At 49.8% G+C, this 19,483-nt stretch overlaps 1 protein-coding gene across 1 annotated transcript in view; it reads left to right on the forward strand.

The window, feature by feature from the left end:
• The first annotated feature begins 4,794 nt into the window (after nt 1-4,794).
• Nucleotides 4,795-19,483, forward strand: part of LOC133342817 (START domain-containing protein 10-like) — a 41,912-nt gene continuing 27,223 nt past the window's right edge. Inside the window, exon 1 of the mRNA XM_061552118.1 lies at nt 4,795-5,144. Coding sequence (XP_061408102.1) covers nt 4,980-5,144 — 165 coding nt within the window. The 5' untranslated portion in view covers nt 4,795-4,979. The remainder of the gene's footprint in view (nt 5,145-19,483) is intronic.

A 19,483-nucleotide genomic window follows, 5' to 3' on the forward strand; every position in this document is an offset into this window, starting at 1 on the left:
GCCCCTTTCCACCCTCCCCTCCCCATCCAGCCCCTCCCCACCCAGCCCGTCCCTGCCCACCCAGCCCCTCCCTGCACGACGGACGGACACAATAATCCCCTGTGGGCTGGTGGAACCAGTGGGTTCCTATCAGTATAATATATATCACTCAATTATAAATACCAGCGACTGCGGGGATAACGATGTTATCTATCGATTAATATCGATTATCTTCGCGATTATTCTAGCTCACGTTGAATCCCTCTTTTTTTTAAACACGCAGCCCTGAGACTCAGTGAGGCAGTTCCCGTGTCAGTTAGCGAAATCGCAATCAGAATGCATCATCGAATCGCATGTATTAGATTCGATTAGGGGCAGTCCATAAATGACGTCACGCGATTTTGGACGATTTTTGACCCCCCCCCCCCCTCGTCACACGACGTCAGAAAAAGTCAGACCCCCCCCCCCTCAAATATGACGTCACAAAGCTCTGCCCCCCTCCCCCCCAAAAAACATATTTTCATTTTTAAAATAAAACATGCTTCAAATCGTTTTAAACTATTGTCATTGTAGTGCGTATTTAATGTGATGTTGTAGGAGTGTTGTTATAACAATTAGTGTTGTTATAACAATTCTATATTTATTTAAAGTTGCGCATTTTTGTGTGACGTCATATTTCTCAAACCCCCCCCCCTCCCAGTCGTCACACATAGTCACAAATGTCTGACCCCCCCCCCCCCTCCTAGGTGCGTGACGTCATTTATGGACGGCCCCTTATCCCCCCACCACCACCTCTCTTGCAGCCACTCGAGGCGCTACATTCACCACAGGTGCAATGCTCTAGATTTGAAGCTTTCGTGACTGCAAGGATCCATACTCTTAGTTTTTTCGGTAAAGTCATGTAGGTAAAAAATGAAATTAAAATTAATAAAAAGAATGTATTATTTATTATTTAATTTTAATTAATTTTTATTTTATTTTTTACCTACGTAACTTTACCAAAAAAACTAAGAGTACAGGTGCAATGCTCGTTGAAGGATTCGATTTGTGAACCGACACGCTATTCTTAATCGCGTCTGTAGGAATCGGTGTTTTTGGGGCTTCGTGTTTAAGCTGTTAGGGTGGCGTAATATTTTTCAGTTTCAGTTTCGTTCATTAGGTATAACCCTGTGAGCCATGCGGCTCTTGACTCGGGTGCAACCGCAACAAAACATAAACATGAACAAGAAACATCTTAAAGTGACTACACGCAACAACAACAAAAATCCAGGAAAAAACAGCAAAAGTCTTCCAGAAAAAAACACCGCATTTCAACGCTGTGTGCAAAAATCCCAGTGGGATGCAAGTCAAACAATAACAACCGTAAGACAATTTACATTAAAGTTATCAGGCTAACTCTGTACTACAACAAACAAACATGGCTGAACCAAAACGTTTTCAAAATCACCGAAATAAAGCGACAAAACAATGTAAGAGTGATGAACATTGTCACTGCGGTGAAATTCAAGCGTTGAGCCCTTGAGGCCGGTTAGACTCCCCGTCCGTTCGCCAACGCTGTCGTGCCGCACCTCCGTCGAGCGCCGTTGGCGACTGCGTAGGGTGCAAAAGAAGTTCAACATACGTGCGAGCCATCGAGGTGGCCGAATCGTTAAGGCCCCGGAATCACTTCAAGGGGAAATTATATCAAAGACGACGTTTTGGGCAAAATGTGTCATTGGGTCAAGAAGGTTCATTTCCCGAAACGTCGCCTATGTGCTATGACGAAGGAGCATTGCCTGGTGCTGGACATACTTCACCACGCTGGTTATTGTGGGTTGGTGAAGGCGAGGGCTATATAAATGGAGCATAGAATTGCAGTGCAGTACAACAATGGGATGTTGCTGCACTGCTCTCTGTTGATTCTAGATTTGAAGCTTTCGTGACTGCAAGGATTCATGTTCTTAGGTTTTTTCGGTAAAGTCACGTAAATTAATTAAATTAAAATTAATAAAAGTAAAATAAAAATAAAAAGTACTTCATACAGCAATCGTGCTGTGACGGTTCCACCTGAAGACGGAAGCTTGTGTTGCCTCCGAAACGTCGTGATTTTTATTTTATTTAAATTTTACTTTTATTAATTTTAATTACATTTTTTACCTACGTGACTTTACCGAAAAAACCTAAGAATATGCTCTCTGTTGCCCGCTAGGTAGACTCATTGTAGAATCGCTGATGGCATGCGACCATCAAACAACACGAGCGTTGTGCTTGTGCCACGTTGTTTTCCCAGCAAGTGTTCTGCCAGCCAGGACCCGGTTGATATTTTACTCGCCACCGATGTTCGGCGTGGCCGGGAATCGAACACACGTGGTGTGGATTCACTGTGCAGATCAATAGCCACTGTACCACAATATACGCTGCCAAGCTTGGTGGTGCTCATTCAGACGCTGTCTTTCCGACAGACCTGTTCTTCACCTGAGGACGGCTGCTTGCGTTGTGGCCGAAACGTCGTGAGAATTGTATTTTATTATGTTTTATTTTTTATTATTTTAGTATTTCCCTTCTACGTGACTTTACCGAAAGAACCAAGAAGATGAATCCCTGCAGTCACGAAAGCTTTAAATCTAAACTGTGCCACTAGTTACTAATATTGAGTATAATAAGCTTGGAGTAGTTCCATGGGAAATTGGAATTCCTACCAACAATGGGAAGCGCGCTGGCAGTGACCACTCCATATACTGACATGGAGACCCATAGACTCACATAGAGGCCCATGGACTTACAAAAGACCCAATGAGAAACTGGAATGCGCTGGCAAAGTCATCATCAGCGTTTTCTCCAGCAGACGGGCGTTCGCAGTCCACGCGGCACCCAAGAAGAACTGGTCCGGTGGAACCCAGCTCTGGATTCTTACCATCCTCCTCACCACCACGACAATTATCAATTAAGTCCACCTGAACGCGTTATCACCTGACACTTGAAACCCCGAAGCGGAATATGTTTCCTTCTTAATCTGGAGCCGCAAATCCGCTAAATGCTAAAACTTTTATTTTACGTTGCCTAATGAGTGAAACCAATCAGCCTGCGGGCTGTAATAATTATGGAGACCACATTTTTTCAGAAATAGTTTTTCGATATTATTCTCTTTGAAACCAAATCTCTCATGTTAGTACCAAATATCATCTTCCTGGCCATTCTAGAACATCACTACAGAGTTTCTCAAACTCCAGCCCCGACATCCCCCCCCCCATGTTGCGTAATTTGTAATTAAATGTACCTCCCTGCAAATAAAAATTAGGTATTTACACGCTGCACGCGCCTCATCATTGCTAAACAATAGGCCCCGCGTGACGTAGAGAGAAGCCTGATTAATTGTGTCCCGTGAGACACACCCCGCGCACACAGAGACATAGGAACGACGTCTATACATTTTAATCACCCCCCCCCACCACCTACATGGCAAGTTAGGATATTGTTTAATCAATAACGGGGCACGAAGAATAATGGTAAAGACAAATTGAGGGACGTGGCGACGAGAGTTTGATAATCCCCCGAGTGAAAGTGCGGATCGGATTCTTCAAACTCCATTCCTTGGAGCCGAACTCCGTTCCATTTTTCCACGTTCGCCAACGATTTCAATGCGAGATGTTGAAGTCGACGCGCGCCGCGCATGAAATCGTGGACTGGCACCTGAACTGCCCAGGACTGGAGTCTGGGCGACACCGGCTAAACGTGCGCGGCGGCAACGAGTTGTTAACTCCCTCGCCTGGTATGCAGGAGGTCGTGCGTTCGATCCTTGACGCTGACGCCTGGTGTATAAATTGGGAGTTTGCGGTGTGTTTCTCGATTTTTCTCCGGGTCCTCCGGGTCTTTGTTTTCCCCCCTCCACATTTACAAACACGCGTTTCGAGTATTTTGCTGCTATAAACTTCCACGTAATAAGTTGAGCCTTCTGAAACATAGCTATATAGCGCAGGTATTCTTATGAGGTTCCGACCACACCACGCCCTCGTGCTAGCATTAATAGTTGCTCACGAAAAACAAATTAACCAACAGCCCATGTGGCCTACACGTGGGATCGGTTTGTTTACTTTATTTTAAAATACAGTACGTAGGTGAGGAGCGGTGGCGCTTTGGTTCGTGCGCAACTCCCCAATCTATCCCCGTGACCTGGGTTCGATTCCCGACCACGGATATTAACGAGGATCGGACGTTCATATGATCCCGGTCTGGCCACCTGCGTTGTCAACTCAGCCTTAAATGAGTATCCGGTGAGAGGTTTGCAATCGTCATCACTGGGAAAACAAAGGCGGCCGTGCTTTGATCACATCACACATCTCCTGCAGTGGCGTGCCAACCTTAATAGGTGCTCGCCGACAATTGATCGGCGCGCCCCGCGCGATGAAGCCACGTGTTTTGCGCCCCCAAGTACAGTATGCATATCAGTGAGCGGCACTTTAGTGGCTAGCGCGCTACCCTACAAACCCGTGCCACCCGAGTTCGATTCATGCTCACGGCCGACGCCAATGACGAATATCTGAACCAACTTTGTGGGCTTCCATTTGGTCGGGTCAGCCTAAAATGAATACCTGGTGCGGTGTCTGAAGAACGGCACTGGGGAGGAAAAATTTGGCCGGGCGTGGCGTTGGTCACCCACCTCCCCCCCCTCGTGTGCCGCGCGTACCTTCATAGGTGCTCTCGAACAGCACTTGCCCGCAATAGTCTGGTAGAGGCTATACGGGGGACCTTTGTCACTACGTCCATGCGCGCGCGCGTGTGTGCACACCTACAACAGCCAGCGCGGGCAGCAGCGGCAGCAGCGGCGGCGCTGTCGGGGCGAGTTTACGCATTCATTATCGCTCCGCTCCGGAGTTCCCGTGTCTTCCTCCTACACCACCACCACCACCTACTTCTCATCTTCACCACCGCCACAATCATCATCATCCTACTCCCCCCCCCTACACCCCACGATATCAAGACGAGGGGAGAGTACGTGCTTGGGCAGCCGTAGCAGCAGCAGCATGGCCGGGCAGTTGCAAGGGGTTCAAGTCCCGGACGATTCTGCGTTCATCTCGTTCCGCGCGCAGTGCGACTCTGACTCGGGCTGGCTGCAGTGCTACAGCCGCAGCGGGGTCACGGTGTGGTGCCAGCCCCCCGCAGAGGGACAGTCCGTGCAGAAACTCAAGGTGCGTTCGGGCAGGCGGGATTGGCATGGTGTGGGAAGTGTGCGCGTGTGTGTGTGTGGAGAGAGAGAGAGAGAAAAATATTTGGGAGATTCCCAGTCACGATTAAAATCAATGGAAAGTGGTAACAGAACGTGCGTTTGTCTTTGTGTAGAGAGAGGGGGGAGCGTTAGTTCGATTCCCGGCCACGGTGTGTGGGCGTGGAGACGTTCAAAGTCCCCAGTCACGATTAGCAGCCGTGGCAAGTGGAATCAGAACGCTGGTGTGTGTGTATGTATTATGTATGTGGGGAGCGGTAGTGTAGTGGTTAGCGCGCTGCGCTACGAAACCTGGTGACCCGGGTTCGATTCCCGCTCACGGGCAACACCCAGTGACGATTATTTGAACCGGTTCTGGGCCTGCCCTAGGTCGACTCGGTCTCAGATGAGTACCTGGTGTAGTGTGTAAACATCGCCACTGGGAAGACGAAGGCGGCTGGGCGTGTTGTTGGCCACCCACGCCCTTGTGCGCCGTGCTGGCCTTTATAGGTGCTCGCTAACACCACTTGCCCCAACAGCCTGTCACAGGCTATACGGGGGATCTTTGTCTTTGTATTGTTGTGGGAAGAGGTGGCGCGCAGTGGTTAGCGCAGCGCGCTACGAACACGGCGACCCGAGTTCGATTCCCGCTCACGACCCATTTCAGTGACACAAGCGGTCTTTGGGGGCCTCCCCCAGAACGACTCGGCCTCAAATGTCTTCGTTGTGTAACGATCCTCCGTGGACAGCGGTGTGCCTCTTGTGGACATCCCCATGCAGTGGAAACTCTAATTAATGGCTAATAAACAGGAGGTGTTTGCCTTTAAGTCGGTAACTCTTTGTCATATGCACGTGCCTGTTTTTCCACTTGCCTGATAATCCTGCTGGGGGAGGGGGGGGGGCTTTTATTGCTCGCACGAGGGCCCATGCCAACCACACTGACGTGCTCGGCTCACAATCAATGATCTCCTGGGTCGATAAAATCGGTGGCAACCTTGTGAAAAAAAAGTTGCCGTCTGTTCAGGTTTCTTTCATATGAATAGATAAAGTTTATTGCACAGTTGTATCTATCCTAGCCCTTGACATAGCAATGTGAAATTTCCACAACAGTAGGAAACGAACCGACTCTCTTGAAAATAATTTCAATCTCAATGGGCTCCCTTGATTCCATATTCGGATAACTTTTTAACAGTGATAGATACGTGGCTGGGAGGGGTTCGTGTGAGCGAATTACATATAATATGAACGCATCTAAACAAAAATCGAATCTTACACGCGTGATTCAACATGTATCCTGAGCTCAAGGATGCGTTGTATTCCATTAATTATTCGATTAGTCGTGACACCGCTAGTCATCGTTACGATCCACGGGCAGATTGCCCCGTAGGTGTCCACTGCACATTTCGTAATTTGTTTACACTTTCCTCTCTGTCTTGTGCCATGATGCTCAGGAAGTGGCCCCACGTCTTTCTGGTACCGATCTCTCACGTCGCCACATTTTGTGGCAGGGTCCCCGAGTCGTACACAGCACGCGTGTGCGGCTGCCACAGAGGCTATATCTTGCGGTTTGACAGTGGCGTTGTCGTACAATGCTCAATGAATAGGCTGCATCATGGCGCTGTGCATCAACATGTTGAACACTTATATGGGACTATCGTTGCTAATGGAAAACTAACGGATAACACACTGTAACATGGTAACAAATGTATGTTAATAGCTTCAAAAAGTCAAAGTCTCCACGTGTTCACCATCGTTGTCAACACGTGCCTGGAATCTTCTCCAGGTGGTCTCCAGCGCCCGCAGGAGGCACATTTCTCGCGGTGTTGTTGCAAATTCTCAGGAGTGTTCACATTTTTCCGGAGCACCTTGTACTGAAGCCAATTCACGCACGGTGCAAGAACGACGGTCCGCATCCACACCCACAGATCGATGGATCCACCGGCTCCCCCAGAGGTAGCCGGAGGAGACCCGTCACAACTCTGGCACACTGCCCCGCACTCGCGAAATCGACGTTGTGTTTTACGTTGTATTGGAGCCCCCCCCCCCCCCCATCAGTCCATCCGTGGGGATTTAGGCTTCACAGGGCAAATCCCACACACAGTACAGGCAGGAGATGTACACCAGGGACACACTTCTTTGGCTGACAACCAATCCATACAGCGTCGTCTGTCCCCATCATCGTGAGCGCGTGCGGATGGAGGTGACTGCTCGTGGCATTGACGGGCACTGAGAGATGGAGAGCTTATCCACCTGCCCCGGCCAGTAGATCGGTGACGATGTAATCGATTCGAATTGATTTGCACGTTGCGGTGGCCGAGTGGCTCAATTGTCAGAGTGCTGAGCGGCACCCCCCCCCCCCCTCCACCTTGCTTGTCTACTGAGTTATCAATGATAGATTGAAGCAAACATCTTTTGAGCTGATTTTTTTTGTTTAGTTTGTTGTCTTTTCTGCCCGCACCTCCGATTAGCACGGTTGGCGATGTACGGTCAACATACGTACACCGGGCATTAGCGGCCACACATCTACACACACAAATTGCGTAACTTCTAGCTAGGAGAGCAAAAAACTTTCCCGTAAAACCAAGAGAACTATCGGGATAAAGTTGTGGGTGGAAGAACACGGTTTACGCTTGCGAGTTATGCGTGTGAGTCGAGTCATTTACGGTTTCTGAAAAGTGAAACACTCGTGGTACATTTAGGTTGACGGAGAGAACACAACCGACGAGGTGGCACAAATTTAGAAATAATAAAAACTAGTCTGTGAAGAAAACAAACTTTTTGGGGGGGGCTTAAATTCAGGCTCTCGGTGAAGTCAATCCGTCGGCCTAAACGCCCAAAAAATTGGATGACGAACGTGCGAGAGAGTTTGCAATCGGCGCGTGTTAACTGCGATGACTTACAGGTCAGGCACACGGCCGTGGAACACAGAGAAAGAGTGAGCGGATTCGAATTTTGTCACCGAGCGACGGCAAGAGGGGAGCGCATGGGTTCGAGAGCATACGCGGGTCAATGACATTCAAGCTCTTATAGACACGTGAGTGGGCCTCGGGAAGGACGATGGCCAAGAATCGTCGCGGACTTGCAGCCAAAGGAGGGAACGCATCCGGTAGGACGACCGCCAAAGAGATGGAGCGACTGATGTTGCCTCGTGTTTGCAGGTGCTCTGGGTAGATTGTTTACATCACGTGATTGTGATAGGCGGCGGCGGTGGCGGCTTGGGGAGGCCAATCATCCAGCAGTGGATTGACCAAGGCTAAAGAGGATGAATAATACAAAGACAAACACCCCCCGTATACCCGGATCAGACTGTTGATGCAAGTGCTGTTCGCGAGCACCTATGAAGGCCGGAACAGGACACGACGGGATGGGTGAACCAGCACGGTGCCCCAACCGCCTTCGTCTCTAGAGTGGCGATGTTTACACGTCCCACCAGGTACTCATTTAAGGCTGAGTCGACCTACGTGAGGCCCAGGACTAGTTCAGACATTCATCGCCGGTGTTGGTCGTTCAGTGGGTATTTAACTCGGGTCACCGTGTTCGCAGCGCGAAATGTTACGCAGATATAAATATCCCCCGTATGTAAGCCTTCAACAAAATGTTGGAGCAAGTGTCGTTATTAGCGAGTAGCACCTAATGAAGGCCGGAACGACACACGAGGGGGTGGGTGGCCAACACCACGCCCGGCCGCCTTTGTTTCCCCCAATGGCGATGTTTACACCGCACCAGGTACTCATTTGAGGCCGAGTCGACCTATGGGAGGCCCAGAACCGGTTCAAATAATCGTCACGGGGTGTTGGCCGTGAAGGCGGGAATCGAACTCGGGTCGCCGGGTTCATAGCGCAGCGCGCTAACCGCTACACCACCGCAGACAGACACACACACAGACAAACATACACACACACGCGCACGCACGCACGCGCACTTAATCTACCCATCGGAGCCTTGCGAGGTGGCCGATTGAGTGCCGTGGGCTGAGCGCTCCCTTTGATGAGCGCGTCACTCGCGAGCGAGCGGACGCAGCTGTAACTGAGAGGGCTTCGTCTATTAATTTAGGACAACAACACGCGAGAAAAGGCGCTCGCGGCGGGGAATCGCGTTTCGCTGACGCGGGGTGCGGCGGGCGGGGCTTTTGGCTCACTCTCCATCCATACACATCTCCAAACTTGAGCTCTCTTTGTCTTCTTCCCAACATCCTTCCCTCTGGAACATCCTTCAAGTATTATCTAGAGTGTTCTATCTTCTTGGTTCTTTCGGTAAAGTCACGTAGAAGGAAAATAATAAAATAAAATAAAAAAAATTCCCTTCTACGTGACTTTACCGAAAGAACCAAGAGATGAATCCTGCAGTCACGAAAGCTTTACATCGAAATTTAAATCGAAATTTAGAGTGTTCTAATGAGACGTTTTGTCCCCCTGAAACTGCACGAGGGTTTCTCCATTTCTCTTTCTCTCCATCCAAACTTATAGGAGGCATTGAACATTTCTAGGGGTTGGACGTAAATATTGCTTCCATTTAGCGAGAACGTTTTCCAGGAATTATATTGATATGCCACAACCATCTCTCACCCTATGTTGTCCTCATCGGAATATAGGGTACAATAATGCAAAATTCATCAAATAGGCATACCTTGTACATCTAGAGGTAGTACCTTATGCCGACCGATAAATATATTCCGTACTCCACGTCCGATTATAGCCGCGTTAAAGAATATATCGAGTGAGGAACTAAGCCCAGTTTGGGCATAAGTCACGTTGCCTGCACAACTGTGATGTCTTCATGATAGAGGCGAGTAACTGGTGTACTCCTGTGGTGTATTCACGTGTGTGTGTGTGTTAGTTTAAGACTGCATTGTTTAGTGGTCTGGCAGAGCCTTTTGCGAGACCCAACTTTCCCATGAGACAGGTGCCCTCTCGGGCAAATGCAAACGGTTGCGTGGATAAAGGTTTTTTGGGGGGGTTAGATCGTGTAAAGTATTATTGTGCCATTAACCAACCACCACCCGACACAACCAATTAGTGAGGTTTGTCACGTAAATAGAACGTCCCAATTAGTTACTACTTCAGAACACCGTTGAGAGTTGTTTACCCTCGAACACGACGGAGGGGTGTGCTTGTAAAAAAAATATTACGGCTGCTGCGAGACTGTAGCTAGTGATCGGATATGTTGCATGGCTCCTGGAGCGTGCGCTAGAAAATGTATAAAAGTTAGGGCCAATGTGAATTATGATGGTAATAATGTTTTTTGTATTAACCCAGGAAGGCACGGTCTAGCCTTAACACGTTTTGTCAGAAGGGTTCTGCTGCAATGTGAGATCATTGGGCAACTCCGTCAATGTGTCTCTGACCCACCCCCCCGTGTTTGAAGAAACTGAAGATCACGGAGAAAACCCATCTCGCATATGAAGGGATAACACAGCTCCATACAGATGGATTCAGGTATCCATTGCTGTGACTGCCGTCTGCTGTTGACATTTTGCAGCCCGAATCGACAACACGTGGTATTCTCCAAATACCATCCAGGCTCAATGCTGCTTAGCTTTCAGTTGTCACACAGTACAATGATTCATTTCACTCGCACACACAAAGCTTCTCTCAATGCTCCATCTCCACGGTGTATGTCCTCTTTGGGAATGTCTCCCCTCCTTTAGCTGTTACCTGAGTGTTCTCAAATGCACGCGTTGAACTCCAGGCATTCGAGTTTACCCGCCACTCACAGAATTACTCAATGTATTTTCTTAACAGAAAAAAACATCGTAGAAACTCCACAGGTAAAGACTTAAAAGCTACTTAACTAAATATTTCAGTCCGTGAGTCTGTCTGTCACAAGCAGTTGAACGATTTAGTTTAACGTGCAGAATTAAGGGCTCACTGACCAGAAGGAAGTAGGGCCCAATGGTATTGATGATTAACTCACTGTACTGTATCTATTCTTATATAACTTTTTGAGTTGGGTATAATAAAAACCCGTTGCTAAAACTTTTTTAACACAATTTATTAGTTCTAGTTAGAATTTTGCTTCGTAATTATTACTATTTTTACTTCTGGGGCTTTAAAAATGTCTACATGTGCTCTCTTTCCAATAAATTGGAACCCTGGCACGGTATCGGGAGAACAAATGTAGTCTTTGCTAAAGCGGTGAAATTACACGGACATCCTCTGGCACGAAGCCGCCCTGCCTCGGTCCACCCAGCAGTCTAAATTAGCACACTGCGGTCAATCGGCAGATCACGTGTAGTGGGGCAAAGCGTGGGTATTCCTATATCTTCCAAGATGTATGTTGAACTTCTTTAGCACCATACGTTGTCCACTTTTCCAAGGGGAGGTGCGGGGGAAGGACCACAAACTAAACACAAAAATCGGTTCTCGAGAAATTAGTTTAACAATTTCAACTTAAAAGTGCATAGCTCCAGTCACTTCCTAATATCGGAAGGAAGAGCGTTCCAGACGGCTGCAGGAGCGCATCTTTTAACGCGCGTGATGCGGTGGTCGGCGTGGAAGAGAAGGCCAAAAATAGCCTGCAGCGAGAAGTTCCCTCGGAGCGCCTTCTAGTGGAAGCCCTTGCGCAAGCAGTGGCGTGAGCAAGCAATTTCAGGGGCTGCGCCTCTTGCCTCTACTCTAACTATTAAGGCAATTATGGACCGAAGTCATCCGTAGCTGGCGCCGAAGCCGATGAGAGGCCCACCCCGTACGTTTCCAGCTGAACCCCCCCCCCCCCCAACCTCCCAGCCCCCCACCCACACCCAGCTAGACTGCGCCATCAATGTTTAAGCAGCCGTCACTCAGCGTTGCTTTTCTTTGGAGGCGATTAATAATGCAAGGCGGTGGTTTGGGGTTTCAGAACACTGCGCTGACAGCGATAGGGATATGGGGCCGGACGAGCCGCGCGTAGCGGGGTGGGGGGGTGCAGTGGGCACAGTGTGGGGCGGACGGACGGGGGAGGATCATGCGCCCCGTTATGAAACGAACTTTCGCTCTCGGGCACGAGTGTCCGAGCGGGTTACCTTCGGTGGACGTTTGTTAACGTTGTGGGGGGAGGGGGGGGGGTTGAGGGGCTCGGGGCTCTGGGCATCGGGGAGTCGAGATGCGAGGGCGCGGAAGAAGATCTGCGTGCCCCTCTCGCCACCCGCCGCCGTTGAAACGAGCAAGAAAAACCACGCGCACGCATGGATTCTGGTAACGCTTGCCGACCGGCGTTTGTCGTCAAACGTACATCGTGAGCGATAATAATAATGATAGCAGTAGCCGCTCGCGCTGGGCGAAGGGAATTTTCCTGGACATCTGTGGGAAAATAGCTTCATAGCTCATCGGGTTCTTTTGGTAAAAATGAAAATTCTGATTCTACGAACGAAGGCCGCGATGAGACCAGGTGGCTCGCATAGCTGCTCTGCCGTGGAGGTCGTTTGTCAGCCGGCAGGGCTAGGATGCTAAACGAGGTTTATTTATGGCTGAGGCAACGTAGGAGAGGCTCAGGACTGGTTCAGACATTCGTCACCGGTGTTGGCCGTGAGCCGGAATCGAACTCGTGTTGCCGGGTTCGTAGCGCAGCGTAGCGCTAACCGCTGAACTACCACTAACTCCCCACTGATACAAGACAAAGATCCCCCTCATAGCCTTTAACAGACCGTTAGGGCAAGTGCTGTGACGATGTTTCCACAACGCACCAGGCACTCATTAGAGGCTGAGTCGATCTAGGGGATGCCCAGGACCGGTTCAGATAATTGTCACTGGCTGTCGGTTGCGAGCGGGAATCTAACTGGGACCGTATCGCAGCTCGCGAACCACTACACCACCGCTGATATACACGCACAAACAAAGACAAAGATCCCCCGTATAGCCTTAACAGACTGTTGGGGCAAGTGCTGTTAGCGAGCACCGATGAAGGCCGGCGCGGCACACCAGGGGGTGGGTGACCAACACCACGCCCGGCCGCCTTTGTCTCCCTAGTGGCAATGCTTTACACATCGGACGAGGTACTTATTGTTAGGCTGAGCCGACCTCGGGGAGGCCCGGGGCACCGATTCAGATCATTGTCACAGGGTGATGGCCGTGATCGGGACTCGGATCGCCGGGTTCGTGCCGCAGCTCGCTCTAACCACGGCACTACCGCTGATATCCACACACGCTCGCACAGATACACTGTAGAAAAAGACACGTGTACATCGATTGATGATTGCGCCCTGTCAATGGCTCCCACGCGTCCGTCTGAATCGTTGGTTTGGGCAGCACTGATGTTTGTTGAAGCCTCTCTAAAATTCGTACTGCCCCCAATGATGATTTATGTATCAAATGAGCGCGCATTATGAACAGACTATTTTCTTAAAAAAAAAATCCCCAACAACCCAAGGGATTCCTCGTCCCCCGCCCGCCCCCCGGGGCAAATAAATATACAGTATTTCACGAAGTAAACATGATAACATTGCTCTAGACTGTGGGAGGTCTCCTGCTACGAAACGTTTGTCCAACTCGTATTTCATGAACCGATTGAACGAGCCGAGGCGACCAAAAAAATGCACGCGGTCCGTCTGATTAATCGCCACGGCTGCGTACAACAGAGTAGCATTACTCGGTGTGTTCGTGTGGAACGCATCATACGCCGCTCTGCATCTGTTCGTCGGGAGCGTACTCTTGAATTCGTAGTTGAGATGTCCTTTTGACAGAAGCATATTTTCTCTCTTTCTCCCCCCGTCCTCTGCTGCTCCTTCTTGCCTGGGATCCACAGAGGTTCGTCTCGAGAGAAACTCGCTTGACGACCTCCTGTATCCTGGGGTGGTTTTATCTTCCGTCCGTTTACTTTTGTTTTATAATGTGAATAATAATAAGATAAATTATTGAGTCTTTCCATGATTATGTTGTTGGCGTTACGCCATAAGACGAAGAGTTTCCTCGTTTCAGAAACTCGAGCGGCGAGCAGCGCACCACCGCGTGCCGGGCAGCCCGGGGGAAATGACGTCACAGGACTACCTGTGACGTCGACTTTTAGTCGGACTCTGAATCCACGCTGGGGGCAGCACCGCGTGTTCGTCACGTGGCAAACGACGCGCAACTTTTTACGCGTCGGAGCTGAAAGTTGGTTAAATTTGGTTAAATGAAGTGATGTTATGAGCTTTGAAGTTACTAGAAACCAAGCTGAGACTGCCAACTCGCTACATTTTAAAAAAGCGGAATGGTCCCGTGGACACTAACACGACCTCCCTTAACACGTGTTTTCTCCTACAACATCAGAGTGCAGCGCCACATTAAATACTCAATACAATGACAATAGTTTAAAGCGATTTGAAGCATGTTTTATTTTCAAAATGGAAATATGGTTTTGGGGGGAGGGGGCAGAGCTTTGTGACGAGAGGAGGGGGGGTCCAAAATCGCGTGACGTCATTTATGGCCGGCCCCTAGGGCAGCGCGCCCGAACTCCCTAATTCGTTCCCTAATTTCGAGAGTATGTTTGTTGATCTTCTTTCGCACCGTACGTAGCCAACCGTGCTAATGGAAGGTGCGTGGGGAAGGACAAACCAAAACTAAAAACACAAAATGCAGTTCTAAAGAAATGAGTTATCAATTCAGATCATTTAAAATTGCAAAGCTCTCCAGTGGCTTCCGAATATTGTCAGGAAGAATGTTCCAGACGGCCAGCCAAGAAGCCGCTGCGAGGATGAGCGGAGTTCGCGTGATGGTTGATGCTCTATGACGAGGGTGTCATTACGCCCTAGGCTGTTATACGTTACCCATTGTCTACCCCTCCTTTTGAAATTCCCATTGTATTCAATTTTTTTTCATGACGATAAAAACCACGGCTTACAAAACGAACAATGCGGATTGATCACACAGGCGGTTGAAACCTGGATTTATAAACCCTCTGGGACCTTAATTGGCGCTGGCTCTGTGTCTCTGCCCTCGGAGTCACCATGCCCATCTCCCTGCGCTGTGGCCAACTCCGCGCGTCGTGTGGTCTTTGGGACCTTGTACCGTTTGTCATTTGTCAGCAAACAACACGAAGCACAAAAACAAAGAACCCCCGTATAGCCTGTAGCAGACTGTTGGGGCAAGCGTTGTTCGCGAACACCTATGAAGGCCGGCACAGCACATGAGGGGGTGGGTGGCCAAGACCACGCCCGGCCGCCTTTGTCTCCCCAGTGGCGATGTTTACATACACACTTGAGGCTGAGTCGACCTAGGGGAGGCCCAGGACCGGTTCAGATAATCGTCACTGGGTGTTGGCCGTGAGCGGGAATCGAACACGGGTCGCCAGGTTCGTAGCTCAGCGCGCTAACCGCTACACCACCGCTCCCCACGAAGCACAATCCACACACACACACAACGAGAGAGCTGTACGGCTCAACTGCACACACAAACACAAACCAACCTTACACATTGCTGCGTCTTGCCACAGATAAGGAGTGGGAAAGATCACGTCGGCTTTCACGACCAATATTAACCAAATAATTATTTTTTGGGTTGGAGCGCGTAAATATAATTGCATGGTTGAAATCCGTCGTAGAACAATTCTGGCGAATTGCCTGATGAAGCTGGTTGTAATCACCAGCGAAACGTACTCGAATTATAAATGGTGTGGGTTTACTCTCCCACACACTGGTGTGCTGAAGTAGTAACTAATTGCCAGATTTAATTTACGTGACAAACCTTGCCAATTGGCTGTGTCGGGTGGTGGCTGGTTTAACGACACATTTACACGATCTACCCCAAACAAACAAAAAAGCCTTGATTATGCTCGGTAGCATTGTTGCCGGGGCTAAAAAGATTCCGCCGATATTTTCACGAGGACGTGACGTTACGTGAATTGACATCGCAGATCATTTGTCTCCTTTCATTAAAGGCTCGTTCAGTCTTTCGGGCAAGGGAGTTGAGGACATCTGGTAACCCTGAGCACTATTCACGCACGTGTATTGCACACCGCACGTACACCACTGCACACGTGCACCACTGCACACGTGCACACCAAGATCCAAAGATCCCCCTATAGCCTTAACAGACTGTAGGGGCAAGTGCTGTTAGCGAGCACCTATGAAGGCCGGCACGGCACACGAGGAGGTGGGTGGCCAACACCACGCCCGGCCGCCTTTGCCTCCCCAGTGGCGATGTTTACACATCGCACCAGGTACTCATTTGAGGCTGAGTCGACCTAGGGGGATGCCCAGGACCGGTTCAGATAATCGTCACTGATGTTGGCCGTAAGCGGGAATCGAACCCGGGTCGCCAGGTTTGTAGCGCAGCGCGCTAACCACTACACTACCTGCTCCCCAACCCCCCCCACCACGTGCACACACGCACTCGCACACATCCACGCCACCGCACACATGCGCACTCTACCGCACGTACGCCGCGGTTGCCACGAGGCACAATGAGGCGACACGAACGAGACGTGGCCAAAATAATTACCTAGAACTGTTCTGGCTCGCACCTAGCACTGCTTGTTTGCCGGAATGCAAACAAACATGGCCATGCGTAGACGTCCTTCTGTGATAAACAGCCAGAGTCTTAAGATCTTAAATAGGCGAAGCTACGTGATCTCACTTATTTATCAATTCGTTCATCGGCGCATTCATTAGTGCACGACGCAGAGATGAGCGAGAATAATGAAGGGTGAAAACGAAGCTCGGGACGAAAAATTGAATGCAAGTCAAAGACAAATGTACGTAAAATCACGCCTGCAATTTTTGCTCGTTGTGTTTTAAATAAGTGTGAATTCACGTGCCGGGCGTCGGCATGCGAGATGTCGTCGAGTCCCGACACTTCAAGCGCCAGCGACTCCAGCGAGCGGAGGGGGCAAGGCGTGCAAAATTAATGGCTTTTATATTTAGCCTTTTCACCGTTTCGGATGCGTGCATTATTAAACAGGAAAAACGGCCACGAACACGGGGATTCTGTGACGGTGCCAGGGTCAACCTGATCGCGATCACTCGCGATTATGAATTCTGTGGTTCTCAGCCCCCCCCGACCCCCCCCCCCCCCCGTGTCACGGCTCATCGTGCGCCAGCACCGTTTCAAGTTTCTCGATGTTTTCCAAAAAGGCAAAGGTGCAGGGGCCGCATCACGATCACTTTCTCGACCGCCGCTTGCTGGCGTTCTTGCCACAAAGGAGGACCCCTGGCGTATCGCTCTCACTCGCATCACGCAACAACACAACTGGGAGATGTGTCCTCCCCGCGGATAAAAGCGTCAATAGTTTGTTGTCGACGAGGCTCGCCCACCGACGGGTGCCAGAGATCCTGGCCGCGCAGACAAAGGTAAAGACGCAGCCCTGCAAGCGCGTTTTTGCGCCACAGCACGTGGTGGGGATTTTTACTGGCGAGTAAGGATGTTTGGCCTACTCTTCCACGCCGGTCCGATGTCTTTGAAGAGGTGGGACAACCCACACTTAACCCTACCCCAGGCGACCTGCATCTTGACTGTGGGTGTACCCAGTCACATCGCAGCGGTGGCGAGATGTTAACTACCTCGCCAGGTGTACAGGAAGTCGTGACTTCGATCCCGACCCTGTCGCCTGTATATTTGGAATTTGCGTGACTTCCCTGACTACATTTAGAATAAACAAGCGCTGAGAGTATTTGGCAGCTGCTCTCAATTTCCACGTGATCAGCCACTTAATTGGGCTATCATTTGTGGCCAAGTCACTTCTGAAAAAGAGTGGACCTGGCCTGGTCATGGGGGAAAACTTGCACCTTTGTTGCAACTACCGTGTTGATGGATTGAATCGAACCCGTAGGCCTCCGTGTTGTGTCCGTGTTTTCTTTTGTATCGAGGGCGGTGATGCGGCCTCCTCTTAGAGGTTTTCCGGTTTGGAACCAAGCGGCCGCCCTGGTTAAGGACTGCGGGGCTAATAACCATAAGAAAAAAATGCGCGTAGTCTGCTTCACAGTACACGTTAAAGATCCCGTGGCACCGTTGGCAAGAGTAGGCAAGGCCATCGTGTGCCCGGGGGGTCATGGTCCATGTGTGCCGAATTCAAGGGGGAAAAACGACCCCGCAAATGACTCAATGGGAGTATGCATTTAGATCATCGCCCAGACCATCCAGCCCAGTAAACAGTGGCATGAATTAACGGATTTTCGGTTAACGGTTCGCCTCCCATAGGGAGGGACCCATGGTTTCAACGTAACGTTAACATTTTGATTAACGGGATGTTCAACGTTATGCACGCGGGTGCCAATTTCGGCCAATCGGAGCGCTCGTAAGTGGGATGAGCTATGCCCTCAGCCAATCAGGGACGCCCATTTATGAGCATTTAGACCTTGACTGGCCATAGATTAATGCTTTTAATGTGTTATTCCTATACTCGATTCATAGTTATTTGGGTTAACAGTAGTTTTCGTGAAACGGAGTAAAAAAGGTTCACTACTGTGATACAATCATATGCCAGTTAAGCCACCGCACACACCGCACGCGCCCGATGGTTGGTAGTCAGTGAAATCTGTACAGGGACTCCTCTACTTACGAACGAGTTAGGTTCCAGATGTCTGTTAGTAAGTCGATTTGTTCGTAAGTCCAACTTCACTCCTGTCGATTCCAAACACATTGTACGGCATGTACACTAAACACGGAGAATTGCTTTAAAAGTTGTATAATCTAACGTAGATGTAGATGCCACTGGTTCTTCACGTTCTGCAGATGTAGATGCCACTGGTTCGTCACGTTCTGCAGATGTAGATGCCACTGGTTCTTCACGTTCTGCAGATGTAGATGCCACTACCGCCATCTATGGCGCGGCAGTTGAACTTACGACTCTCGGTCCGAACAGGCAACTGGACATACGGAGAGGTTTGTTCATATCTCTGAGAGAAAAGTTCGTAAGTCGAATGCTCGTATGTAGATAGTCCCCTGTAATGTGGAGGGTGCAGCGAGGACTGCAGTTGAGAAACGTCGCTGGCGATGACGGGGGTCGTGGCGCTGCCAATGAATTCCTCGCGTCCAGCGCGACTTACCAAACGAATCTCCCCCCCCTCCTTCCTTCCTCCAGGGCAACGCTCCGCTTCACGCCGCGTGACATTTACGCATTCCGCCGCAGCTATTGAATTATTTATCTCGAGAATTCGTTAGATGTTTTTTTTGGCGTCGTGTCTCCGTGTTTTTTTTGCTTGCGCTTAACAAGTGAAATGCGCTCTCGCGGTCACCGGACGCATCATTGCATCGCGTGACCATTGGGGGGAGACCGAGACGGCTTGAGGAGGTCATGGACGATGATGATAATGATGCTCATTATCATCATCTAGCAGGAATGGCTTCTGGCAAACGTCGTATTCTACTGGTCTGTATCAGGGAGGACCTTTTTGACCAAATCAGCCGGAATGGGCCCGATTTCGTCAGATCTCGGAAG

Source organism: Lethenteron reissneri, chromosome 16, assembly GCF_015708825.2.
Source record: "Lethenteron reissneri isolate LAM-NWPU_2019-01 chromosome 16, ASM1570882v1, whole genome shotgun sequence".
In the NCBI taxonomy this organism is placed as follows: Eukaryota; Metazoa; Chordata; class Hyperoartia; order Petromyzontiformes; family Petromyzontidae; genus Lethenteron; species Lethenteron reissneri.